The 12826-nt window shown below is 46.0% G+C and overlaps 1 protein-coding gene across 3 annotated transcripts in view; it reads right to left on the bottom strand.

The window, feature by feature from the left end:
• Nucleotides 1-12826, bottom strand: part of Dipk1a (divergent protein kinase domain 1A) — a 75203-nt gene that overhangs the window by 17053 nt on the left and 45324 nt on the right. For all 3 annotated transcript variants that reach the window (XM_075943585.1, XM_075943584.1, XM_075943583.1), the window contains one exon: nucleotides 3684-3818. In XM_075943585.1, the coding sequence (XP_075799700.1) occupies nucleotides 3684-3803 (120 nt within the window). In that variant the 5' untranslated portion in view covers nucleotides 3804-3818. The remainder of the gene's footprint in view (nucleotides 1-3683; nucleotides 3819-12826) is intronic.

The following is a 12826-nucleotide window of genomic DNA, read 5'->3' as shown; positions in this document are numbered from 1 at the left end:
TGATCCTTCTAAGTGCTGCATTCAGAGGCCAGGGCTCTTATACTGAACTTTAGATTTTGATTTTTAGAAGACATCTGACAAACTTTGTATGAAAATATCTGGTCCATTTACATTTAATGTAATTACCAACAGCAAATTTAAATATACTGCAGTTGATCCCACAGTGAGCCACACAAAACTTCAGGACTCGAGCAGTTAACTGGACAGCTGCAATAGTAGTAAGCTCTTTGTTCTAGGATCTGCTATCCGTTAGAGCGGGTCTTTGAACAGGCCACGCTTCTTTGTGAGGGTGGAACTCTATGCCCACAAACTGACCAGTAACAGGGCTCAAGAGCTGGATGGACATTTGCAAGGTCATCCCAGCTCCTGAGTTCCCTCTGCATGTGTGCCCATGTACAAGTGCATGCATGTGGACTCAGACCACTTCAAGTTTATTCCTCTAGCACCAAATGCAAAATAACAGCATTAAAATAAAGCTGTGAGAAAATCATGTACTTTAGGCTTCAAAGAATTTGTAAAACAACTATCCAGTTAAGCTGGCATCACATTCTGTCTCTAGGGCTTACAATCAAAGGGAAGTCAGGGTAAACAATAGTGAGGCGCTTCAGTGGTATTGCACAGTGGCAGGGTATGTGCCAACAGACGCCTTGTGTTTAATAAGGTGTGACCTCGGCCTCCATCTCTGAGGGCAGTCGCTCTAACATCACCAGATGGCGTGAACGGGCTCTCCTGGAATGGGGTTGGCAGGGTGCATTTCCTTCTAACCACATTAAAGATACTGAGATAAATATTCAGTAATGGTAGCTGTTTATTTCTGTTAATAACTTTGTTTCCAAATATGGTGAACAAAGAATACTTGACTCAGAGATTATACGTATTTGTGTGTTGCTGTGTGAATGCACGTTTGTGTGTGTGTGTGTGTGTGTGGCTATGCCTGCATGTGGGGACCTATCATTTCCTTCCTTTACTGATCTCATGGACTGGCTAAACTGGCTGGTCATCGAGCATCTGAGTCCTCCTGTCTCTGCTTCCCTGACTGAGGTTTTAGGCATGCATCCCTGTGTTCAGCTTTTTATGTTGGTGTCACGGATCCAAACTCAAGAACTTTATCTAGTGAGCCATCTCCCAGCCTGACAAGACTTATTTCACTATGATTACTTACTTTCATTTCTGCTCAAATATTGGCTCTGTAAGAGCAATACACTGTTCCTGTTGTATACATGTACAGATGTGTATCTGAGACGACTGGCCTGGGTAAAGTGACTTCCAATAATCACAGAGCCGCTAATGACTTATAACTACAAGAATCCTAAGAATTAGTCCTCCTCCTCCTCCTTTGTCTTCTCCTCTTCTTTTGAGATAGTTTCTCATCCTCATCATGTATCCGTCTTACACTGAACTTATGGTCTTCCTGCCTCAGTCTCCTTCAAGCTTAGCAGTCACAAGACATCATTACTAAAAATATAATTGTATGAAGGGGCCAGCAAGATGGCTCAGTGGGTAAAAGTGCTTGCCAAAAAGCTCTGATGATCTGAGTTCAATCCCAGATGCAGTAGCTCACACATGTTACCTCAGCACTCCTAAGGTAAGGGAGGAGAAGACAAGGGGAATCAGCTCACACATCTGTTACCTCAGCTCTCCTAAGGTAAGTGAGGAGGAGACAAGGGGAATCAGCTCACACATCTGTTACCTCAGCACTCCTAAGGTAAGTGAGGAGGAGACAAGGAGAATCAGCTCACATGTGTTACCTCAGCACTCCTAAGGTAAGTGAGGAGGAGACAAGGAGAATCAGCTCACATGTGTTACCTCAGCACTCCTAAGGTAAGTGAGGAGGAGACAAGGAGAATCAGCTCACATGTGTTACCTCAGCACTCCTAAGGTAAGTGAGGAGGAGACAAGGAGAATCAGCTCACACGTGTTACCTCAGCACTCCTAAGGTAAGTGAGGAGGAGACAAGGAGAATCAGCTCACACAGACAGCACAGCAGAGAGCGGTGGCAGAAACAGGAACACGGAGGAAGAAGAGAACTGAAAGCTGTCCTCTGACATTCAAAGCTGCACACTTGCACATACACGAGCACACACACACACACACACATGCATGTACACACACGCATGTGCACACACACGCATGCGCGCGCACACACACATGTTCTCTCATGTACACACAAACATGCACGTGCATGTACACACACATGTGCACACACACATGCGCACACACACATGTTCTCTCATGTACACACAAACATGCACGTGCATGCATACACACACACTCTAGATATTTTGCAGTTTTATGAGAAGGGTACGGTTTGGAGGTAAGCACCTGCTTGGATGCCTTAGGTCCTTGGTTTAAGCCTAAGTCACGTAAAAACAGAACAAAAAAATAAATATATGGTTCTGAAGTAAGTGTTTTGATATATATTGAAAGGTATTATAGAAAATGAGTTAACTTAGTCAAACCTCAAGTATTTAAAATAAGAGTGCTCCACAACCAGCAAATACTGCCATTAACCTTGAAGTGATAAAATGAAAATGGGTGTGGTGGCACACATCTTTAATTCCAGCCCTCGGGAGGCAGGGGGATGCACATCACTGTTGCACAAATTCTAATTCGTCTTAATAAATAAAAATCTGGAGTCAGGTATTAGGGATGACAGCTGAAAGATAAGAAAAGCATGCAGCCAGGCACCAGAGAGGCCTTTTCCCTCTACCAATGCTCAGACTGAAGGGGCGGTCGATTTTATCAGTTCAAGATTAATAGCAGTATCTGCTGGTTGTGGAGCACTCATCTTTTGAGTAATGGAGGTTTGACTAAGTTAACTCCTTATTTTCTATAATACCTTTCAATATATATCAAAACACTTATTTCAGAACCATATATTTATTGTTGTTCTGTTCTGTTTTTATGAGACTCTACTAATTCTCAGACTGCATCTGAGCTCCCGTCTCCACCGCCTTATATTCCTCTCTCTGCCCAGCCATACCTATCACTCCTGTCTCCACCTCCCTAGTGCTGGGTTTAAAGGCCTGTGACTCCCAAGTACTGAGATTAAAGGTGTGAGCCACCACCTCTGGGCTCTGCTCTCTTTGAGACTGGATAAATCTAGTGTAGCCCAGGGTGGCCTTGAACTCAGAGAGGTCCACCTACCTTTGTCTCCTGAGTGCTGGGATTGAAGGTGTGCACCACCACTGCCTGGCCTCTATGGCTAACTAGTGATTTAGCTCTGCACTCTGATCTTCAGCCAACTTTTACTTGTTAGATCACAAACAAAATATCTCTACACATCTCTGAGTTCAAGGCCAGCCTAGTCTACAGAGCAAGTTCTAGGACAGCCAAGGATACACAGAGAAATGCTTTCTTAAAAACAAATAAAAATAAACAAAAGTATTCTAGAAAGTCTATAATGCCACACTTATATCCTAAACATTTAAAAAAAATCTTATATGTAATAACCCAAATTTCAAATACATTTGAAAACTAAAACAAAATCCCTTCCTGCAGTGAGACTGTTTCCACACTGATACACTGACTTTCCTGTATTATATATTCGTTAGGAAGTTCAGCACAAGTACAATATTAAATTGCCTTTACTGTTGAAGACACTTATTAGTCAGTCCTTACACAGTAACTATAGTTGGTTACAGGAGGTTTTTCAAAAGAACCGAAAACTTTAAAATACTTACTATGATCTTCTTACAGTCCTTTCCTCTGCATAGTTCCGTATAGGTTGAGTACTGCACGTACATGATCCAGCTTCCAACAAAAACCACCAACCAGGAAAAGAAAAGATACTTCACCCGCATGTATGAGAGACGAGCCTGCAAGTGAAGGACACAAAGGTCACTCATTCAGCAGCGAGCCAGTGCTCGGTGTCCTAGAGCAGGGCGCTCTGCTTGCTTAGAGAAGCTCCATGCACATCTAGAACAAAGCGCATTTTCAAGGAACCCAAACAACACCGGTCTTAGAAAAGTAAGTTCCCCAGTCTTACCAAGGAAAAGGGAACAAAACACTCTTTAGGATGTACAGCCTCTCAAATAGCACAGCGCACAGCGCTACTGCAGGAAACGAGAGCTACAGTTGCTGTTTATTAGAAACTAACCAAACACTGTTGCAGACGAGAATTTTAAAGGTCTTTATGACTGAACATAGTAACAATAAGATGTCTTAGCCAGCCAGTGGTGGCATACACCTTCAATCCCAGCACTCAGAAGGCAGAGGCAGGTGCATCTCTGTGAGTTGAAGGCCAGCCTGGTCTACAGAGTGAGTTCCACGACAGCCAGGGCCACACAGAGAAACCCTGTCTTGAAAAACAAAGAAGAATGAGAACAAGAAGAATGGCTTAGCCAGGTATGATGGTGTGTGCTTGTGAGCCCAGCACTTGGGAGGTGAAGCAGAGAGTCAGAAGTTCAAGGTCATCTTCGAGACACTGAGTTGCCAATCTAGACTTTGTAAGATTCTGTCCCAAAAAAGGAAAACAAACAAAAAAGGGAAACAAAAAGAAAATCATAAATCACTCCTCGCACGCCAACTAGGAAGCCACGCACTCGCAGCTGCTGGGGCCTTTCTGCGCCAGGCACAGAGCAAGCCGCTAATCTCCAAACGCGGCAGTTGGTCAACACCGCCTGGTGTTTACTGTTCAGATCAAGAATTCCAGTGGTTTCATTTAATAAACAGTAGAACTGAGGTCTACAGAGAGAACTGAGCAGAATAAATTAAAGACGCTCACACACAATGAGAGCTAGTTTTGCCGTGACCACCCCGAGCCAGTTTCTCACACTTGGGGAACAGTAGGGTACTGTCAGCACCATGAGCATGAAGAGAGAGCACGGACAGAAGAAAGAGCCAAGGTGCACCTGCAGAAGACAGGAGTTCAGAGGGAAATCTGTCCTTGTGGGTTTTCACGGTAAAAACCCCAGTACCAAAAGCCTGGGTACAAATAATTCAGTTAGATGGTAGGTTTTTGGATTTTATTACTGAATGTAAAAGAGCTTATTTTATGTTGCTCTAGGTGAACTCATAAAAAGAATCTAAACCACATGCAGCACAAGGAACCAAGGGGTCCGTCTAAAAACCTTTTGCCATTATTTGGCCCAACAGAAGTCTGATCACCAGTGATAGACCGGCATGGGCTAACATTATGAGACTCCACCAAGATTAGAGATACTTGCCTGCAAAGTAAGCACACTGTTGTGCACAGAGCAAAAACTAAAGAGCATCAGCTAAAATCCATCTGAAGTCACTGTGAGAGAGCCCAACAATGCTGTCCCTGGCTGCAGCCTTCTCTACCCTGCCAGAGAGAGGCCAGGATCTGGATCTGAGCAAAGCCTCTAGCTGCACCCACCGGTCACAGGAAACGGTGGAGACAGAGGTAGAATCTGAAGCAAGCGACAGAATGAGGCTGTGGGAAACTTACCAATACGAAGAAGTCATTTCTTCAACCACAAGAGGTAAAAAGCAAGAGGAGAAACTTACAAATGGGAAAATACTGAGACACAGCAAATGACTACAAATGACTATAATATAGAAATCTTTTTAGAGTTCTGACTCAAATGAAAAAAATGGTAAAACAAACAAAAAATAAGCTGGGTGGTGGTGGCGTATGCCTTTAATCCCAGCACTTGGGAGACAGGCAGGTGGACCTCTGAGTTTGAGGCCAGGCTGGTCTACAGAGTGAGTTCCAGGACAGCCAGAGCTGCACAGAGAAATCCTGTTTCAAAAAACCAAAACAACAACAACAAGAAGAATCTCCCCCCAAAACCAAACCCCAAACCCCAAAGAACAAAGGAGGGTACCAACAACACGGACAGACATGCTAACACAGAAGGGGGAAGCTCACAGACCACAACCTAGAGGAAGGGCCTGCAGGCAATGCTGAGCGGGATAAATAGTCTTCCCCAGGGTCATCCGCAATACCACATGTTCAACCCTGAAATCATATTCATACACGTAACATTATACAGACGGAGCAGGCCATATTTGTATATTTATATTTAGAAATATATTATGTACGTGCGTACAATTAAAGAAAAAGAGGTCATGAATTTGAGGGGGTGGTGTACATGGGAAGAACCACTGGTAAGGGAAGAGGAAAATGGTAAAATTTTAATTAAAAAAAAATAAATAAAAATTTTTAATTTCAAAAAATACTAAAAACAAAAACCAAAAACCAAAAACAAATTTGAAGGCCTGGATTGATGGAACATAATTTAATCCCAGCACCTGGGAGGCACAGGCAGTCTGATCTCTGAGTTCAAGGCCAGTTTGGTCAACATGGAGAGTTCTAGACCAACTAGGGCTACACAGTGACAACCTGCCTCAAAACAAAACAAAATGAAACAAAGAGAAAACTGTATTTGTGACAAGCCAAAGTTTTTCCTTTTTCTACATTTTCCCAAGTAGGAGAGGGAGAGAGAGAGAGAGAACTGATTTTCTACAACCACCGTGTGGGTTCCAGGGTTTGAATTCAGGTCCTTAGTTTGGCAACAGACACCTGTACTAGCTAAGCCATTCTGCCAGCGTGCGCTCCCTCCCTCCCTTCCCCCTCCTCTATTCTAATGTTTTCAGTGATGGGGATCAGACCCAGGGTTCTGTGTTTCCTAGACAAGCATTCTACCACCAGACTAACCTCCAGACCCCACAAAGAATGACAGAATACCCATGAAGTGAAAAGATGGTTCTGGGGTAGCAGTACTCAGTACTCTCTCTCTCCATGAGCTGGAACTTCCCACACACAAAAGGTCAAGCATGTTGTAGAGGAGGTCAGATTAATGATGTCCCCAGCAGGGTTACAGACATCATGACACATCTTTATCCAGCATGCTATGGAAAATTGCTCCTTATGTATACAAAGTGGTGCATTGACCTTAATATCTGCAGATCTGCAGCCTCCCACTGTAAAATGATGACTGAAGGAAGAAACACTATAAATTACACCTCTGTTAACTAATTTTATTTTCCCCAGGTATAACAGCTACCTAGACAATCTACCTTTGATTAGGAAATAGAGTCTGAAATTTTTGTTTATGCTCAACTGTTTGGAGTTACGTCCTAGCAGGTTTTTATTGTGCTGATTCTGTTCTTGGCTCCTAATGGAACACTGCTTTCTTCCAAACTCTGCTCCTGTAAAGCAAAACAGTCTTAGGAAACACACAGGACAGTGATTCCCAACTGTGTCAGTATGGCCCCCTAGCAAGACACTTGGCAACATCTGGAGACCTCCAGTCTCAGACTGTGGTTTGCTGCTGCTCTCTCACGGGTAGTATCCAGAGACATATTTAAACATGCTATTTTTTTCCTTGTGGTGGTTTGAGAGTGACGCTATTAGGAGGTGTGGCTTTGTTGGAGCAGGTGTGGCCTTGTTGCAGAGTGTGTTGAGAGTGGGCTTTAAGGTCTCCTTTGCTCAAGCTACTCTCACTATGACACAGTTGCTCCTGCTGCCTGCAGATTAAGATGCAGAACTCTCAGTTCCTTCTCCAGCACCATGTCTGCCTGCCTGCCACCATGACCTACCAAGATGATAATGGGCTAAACCTCTGAAACTGTAAGTGAGCCCCAATTAAATGTTTTCCTTTATAAGAGATGCTGTAGTCATGGTTTTTCTTCACAGCAATAGAAACCCTAACTAAGTCACTCTCCCAAGCACCACCCAGCCCAAGATGTCGAATTTGTATGACACTATCATTTTATTTTCGATTAGCCTTTAATGCAGAAATTATTACTAATTTAAAGTTATGTGATATCTGTCTGGGAATGACAGACCAATTGGTAAGAATAATCATCAATCTTTTATTGTAAATACATGTCACTGAAGATGGAAAATATGCACGTGATAAATAACCTTTCTCTGTCAACCCCACACTAGAGAACAGTGGTGTAGGTGGGCACAAAGCCCAAGGGTATCCCTAGCAAGTCTGTAATCCTAGCACTGGAGAGGTAAAGGCAGGAAGAACAGAAGTTCAAAGCAAAAGTCAGCTAGCTATGTAGCAAGTTTGGGGCCAGCCTGGGGGACATGACATCTGTCTCAAAGGCAAGGGGCTAGAAAGATAGCTCAGAGGTTAAGAGAACTGGCTGCTCTCCAGATGACCCAAGTTTAAGTCCCAGGACCCACACAGTGAGCAACAGCCATCTGTAACTCCACTTGTCTGGGGATCCAACACCCTTTTCTGACCTTTGCAGGCATTGTGTGCAAGTGGTGTGCAGATGTGTGTGGGTAAAACACTCATCCACATAAAAGAAATATGAAGCGGGGGGTGGGGAAGGGGGAGGCTTCCCACCAAGCCTGCCCCTGACCTGAGTTCAAGCCCTAGAACCCATACGACAGAAAGAGAAAATGTGCTCCTTGCCACAAGCCATTTTATGGCCTCCACACAGATGGCATGTCTGAGGGGGACGTGCACATACATGTGCCCACCTCCCAGATAAATACAAGGCAGAACAGAAAATCCCACAAAACCCCGGTGTGATTTTAAAAAGCAGAAATTTATTTCTTTTTTCAAACTATTGCTGACACCACTTTGATAATTTATCTTAAAACAAATCTAAAGATTTTTTTCTGTTGGTTTTGTTTTTAAGACAGGGTCTATATAGCTATCTGTTCTAGAACTGACTATATAGACCTAGCTGGCCTTAAACTGAAGAGATCTGCTTGCCTTTGCCTCCCGAATACTGGGATTAAGGGAGTTATTACGTGAGAGTTGATTTTCCCGAGTCCTGTTCTAAAACGTCCAAGTGGAAGCTATACCATGTCTGCAGCTACACCGTGCCTGAACCTACACCGTGTCTGCAGCCACACGGTGTCTGCAGCTACACCACATCTGGAGCTATACCGTGTCTGCAGCTACACCACGTATGTAGTCACACCGTGTCTGCAGCTACACCGTGTCTGCACCTACACCATGTCTGCAGCTACACCATGTCTGCAGCTACACCGTGTCTGCACCTACACCATGTCTGCACCTACACCATGCCTGAACCTACACCGTGTCTGCAGCCACACGGTGTCTGCAGCTACACCACGTCTGGAGCTACACCATGTCTGCAGCTACACCATGTATGTAGCCACACCGTGTCTGCAGCTACACCGTGTCTGCACCTACACCATGTCTGCAGCTACACCACGTATGTAGTCACACCGTGTCTGCAGCTACACCGTGTCTGCACCTACACCATGTCTGCACCTACACCATGTCTGCAGCTACACCACGTCTGTAGCTACACCGTGCCTGCAGCTGCAATGTGTCTGCAGCATTCTTTCAGTTACACAAGACCCGCCGAGGAAGAAAGGAAGGGGAGAATCACATATGGGCACAACTGCCAGGAGGTGTGGCTCACTGAGGGGCCAGTTTTGTAGACCAGCAGCTCCTCTAAGAGGGTTAGAAAGGCAGGATGGAGCGGTGAGGAGAAAGGCACGTGCGTAATACTAGCCCTGGGGAGGCAGACTCCAGAGGATCCTAGGGCTCAGTTGGCCAATCAGGGTAGCCTAACGACTGAGGGCCAGGCCCCAGTGAGACAACTCATCTCAAAAAACAAGGCGAACTACTCAAGGGGAGTGATTACCAAGTCAACCTCTGGCCTCTACATACACACCTGTACAATGGCAACCCCTCCACCCAAAGATTCATTTAACTGTCAATATTTTTTTAAATTTATTTTTTTATTATGTATACAACATTCTGCCTCGATGTATGCCGGTACGCCAGAGGAGGGTGCCAGATCTCAGTACAGGTGGTTGTGAGTCACCATGTGGTTGCTGAGAATTGAACTCAGGACCTCTGGAAGAGTAGTCAATGCTCTTAACCTCCGAGCCATCTCTCCAGCCCCAACTGTCAATATTTTTGCGAGATTAAAAAAGAGTTCTGACAGATTCTGAAGGTTCCCTTGACAGTCTTCATGATTTCTAGACCCAGGGCAGTTAAACATTGCAGCATAATCTCTTTCCTTCAAGGAGAAGAAAGTGTGTATGTCTGGATATTCAGGCAGCCAGAGGAGTGGACGGCAGGTCACTTCTGAACACCAGTATTCTGCCGCAGTGGATGCTCAGGACTATGGTCCAAAAGGAGCTCCTGCCAAAATAATCTGAGAGCCAGTGAGGGGCGCTGTCCCCGTGGGCTGCTGCCCTGACCAGTGAGGGGCACTGTCCCCGTGGGCTGCTGCCCTGACCAGTGAGGGGCGCTGTCCCCGTGGGCTGCTGCCCTGACCAGTGAGGGGCGCTGTCCCCGTGGGCTGCTGCCCTGACCAGTGAGGGGCGCTGTCCCCGTGGGCTGCTGCTCTTTCTTCCCTAGACCATTCATTACCTATCTTTAGGGTAGATGTCACAGACACTTTCTGGCCTGCTGACCTCTAAGCTTTACTGTGCACTTGGAACTGTGTTGCCTGGAAACCTGTTACAAGGAGAGGGCCGCTTGTTCTTCCTGGTCGCCCGGCTATCTTAGTCCCGAAATAACCACACAGAAACTGTGTTCATTAAATCACTGCTTGGCTTATTTATAACATCTTATCGCCTAACTCTCACACCTTGATTTAGCCCGTTTCTATTAATTTATGTATCGCCATGTGACAGTGGCTTACCAGGAAAGATTCAGCATGTCTGATTCTGGTGGCTCCATGGTGTCTCTCTGACTCTGCCTTCTTCCTTCCAGAATTCAGTTCTGTCTCCCCTGCCTACCTAAGTTCTGCCCTATCAACTAGGCCAAGACAGTTTCTTTACTTATTAACCAATGAAAGCAACACATAAACAGAAGGACCTCCTACAGAAACCTTTTCTCAAACTGTGTATGTTTAAATATGCTGGCAATGAACCACCTGGCATTACACTCCCTGAAGGCTGACCCAGTCTGGCGAAGTCACACCACACTAGGTTTTCAATCTTATCTCTTCTTGTGGTTTGCTTCCCTGTATGACACCTCAGGGACGCCCCCTCCCCCCAATGCCTGGATGCAGAGGAGGGTGTGGGATCCCCTGGAGTTACAGGCGACTGTGAGCCCTCTGATGAGGTGAGCATGGGACACAAGCTGGGGTCCTCTGGAAGACCCAAAGGCACTCTTAACCACTAGCAATCTTTCCGGCCCTCCCCTAGGCTAAAAACAAATGTTTTGTGTTTTTTTAGGGTATGTGTCTGTGTGTGTAGTGTATACATGTAGTGTATGCACATGCACGTGTGTATGTGCACACGCGTGTGTATGTCTGCACACACGCCTGTACTTCTCTAAACTGGTCAGACTATACATTCACTGTGCGTAAACTATAACTCAGTAGGAATGGCGAGGGAGCTGACCCTCCCCTTCAACACTCAGGAAAGCAGGCTCTGCACCTCACCTGGGCAGTACATTGAAGCTGGCCCTGTTTATGCGGGTGCGGGTGAGCAGGCCTGAGAAATGTGAGCACGAGAGATCTGGTCCTGTGTCATCTACTATACGCCAAACTCCCAATGCCTAAGACAGATAGGAGGGCTGGCCTTCAGGTCTTTCGAGCAGGAGAGCTGCCTGCCCCTCATCAGCCCTCTGGAGAGCAGGTCTAGCACCTCACCTGGGTGGTGCAGTGGAGCCTGTCGGAGGAAATGTAGGGGAGACAGCCCCGAAGTTGTGAGGGTGGGAGAGCCGTCCCTACTACTTGTCTGTTATGCGGTAGTGTGGGTGGGAGAGAGAAGTTACCCCTCACCCCTCGCGACAGGCAAGGGAGCTGACCCTCTCTCTTACCAGCTGAGGCACTCAGAAAAGCGGGCCCTGCTCCTTGCCTGGGCAGCACAGCAAAGCTGGCCCTACTGACGGGGGTACAGGCCTAGAGAAAGTGAGTCTGGGATGTCTGGCCCCATCCCTCATCTGTTGTATGGTGGTGTGCGCAGAGGAGAGATGCCCCCTCTCCCCCCCGCCCAAAGATGGCCCTGAGGTCATAAGAGCTGGAGAGCCGTTCCTGCCTTTATCAGCTGCAGCACTGGGGAGAACGGCCCCTGCACCTTGCCTGGGCGACTCATTAGAGCTGATCCTAACCGTTCAGGTGTGGGAGAGTCGACCCTGAGGACACGAAAACAGAACTGACCCCTACCCTTGCTCATCGCTGCGCTGCAAGGGATGAACTAATGGGGGGGGGCAATGACTGGAGCTCACCCTGGTGGTGAGCACAAGAGAGAGCTGGTGGGCTGACCAACCTTCCAACTGCTTAGGCCCAGAACCAGGGCTATGAGCGGGCTCACCCCAAGAACATCAGATCTGTGATCTGCTGGAACACGTGAAGGGGTTGGCTCTACAGACCCAGAGCTGCAGGATCTCCACAACACAGGGCAACAGAAGGAAAACCAAGAGAGTTCCAATGAGGGCCAAGCACCAATAGTACAGCAGAAACCAGACGCCCCAGACCAGACAATGCCTCTTTGCTTTGAACACTTGCAATAAAGAGATAAGGACAACAGGATTTACTGTGTGATTTTTCCTTTTTCTTTTTTTTTCTCTTAAGTTTTATTCAATTTTGGGGTGTTACAAGGGCAGAGGGAGAATATGAAGGTACAGGGAAATGAAAGGGTTTGAGATGAATGATGCAAAAGACATGAAGAACACATAGAAAGTTAAACAACGAGTAAGTCAGTAAGAAATATTACAAACATACTAAGTACTGAAATATGATTAGATTTAAACACATCTGAATTTCAAATACTGAAAAATGCCTGCCTCTTAGAGTTAAGAAAGGGCCAGTTAGGAAGTGATTTCACTAGAGATTTTATTTATTTGTATACGTGGAACACACCTCTTCCCTGTGGCCAGGAGGGGGTGGCACACACTTTTAATCACAGCACTTGGGAGGCAGAGGCAGGTTGCTCTCTGGGAGTCCAACGCCA

Source organism: Microtus pennsylvanicus, chromosome 12, assembly GCF_037038515.1.
Source record: "Microtus pennsylvanicus isolate mMicPen1 chromosome 12, mMicPen1.hap1, whole genome shotgun sequence".
NCBI classification, from domain to species: Eukaryota; Metazoa; Chordata; class Mammalia; order Rodentia; family Cricetidae; genus Microtus; species Microtus pennsylvanicus.
The sequence above is the reverse complement of the archived record's forward strand: the minus strand, read 5'-3'. Positions and strand labels throughout refer to the sequence as shown.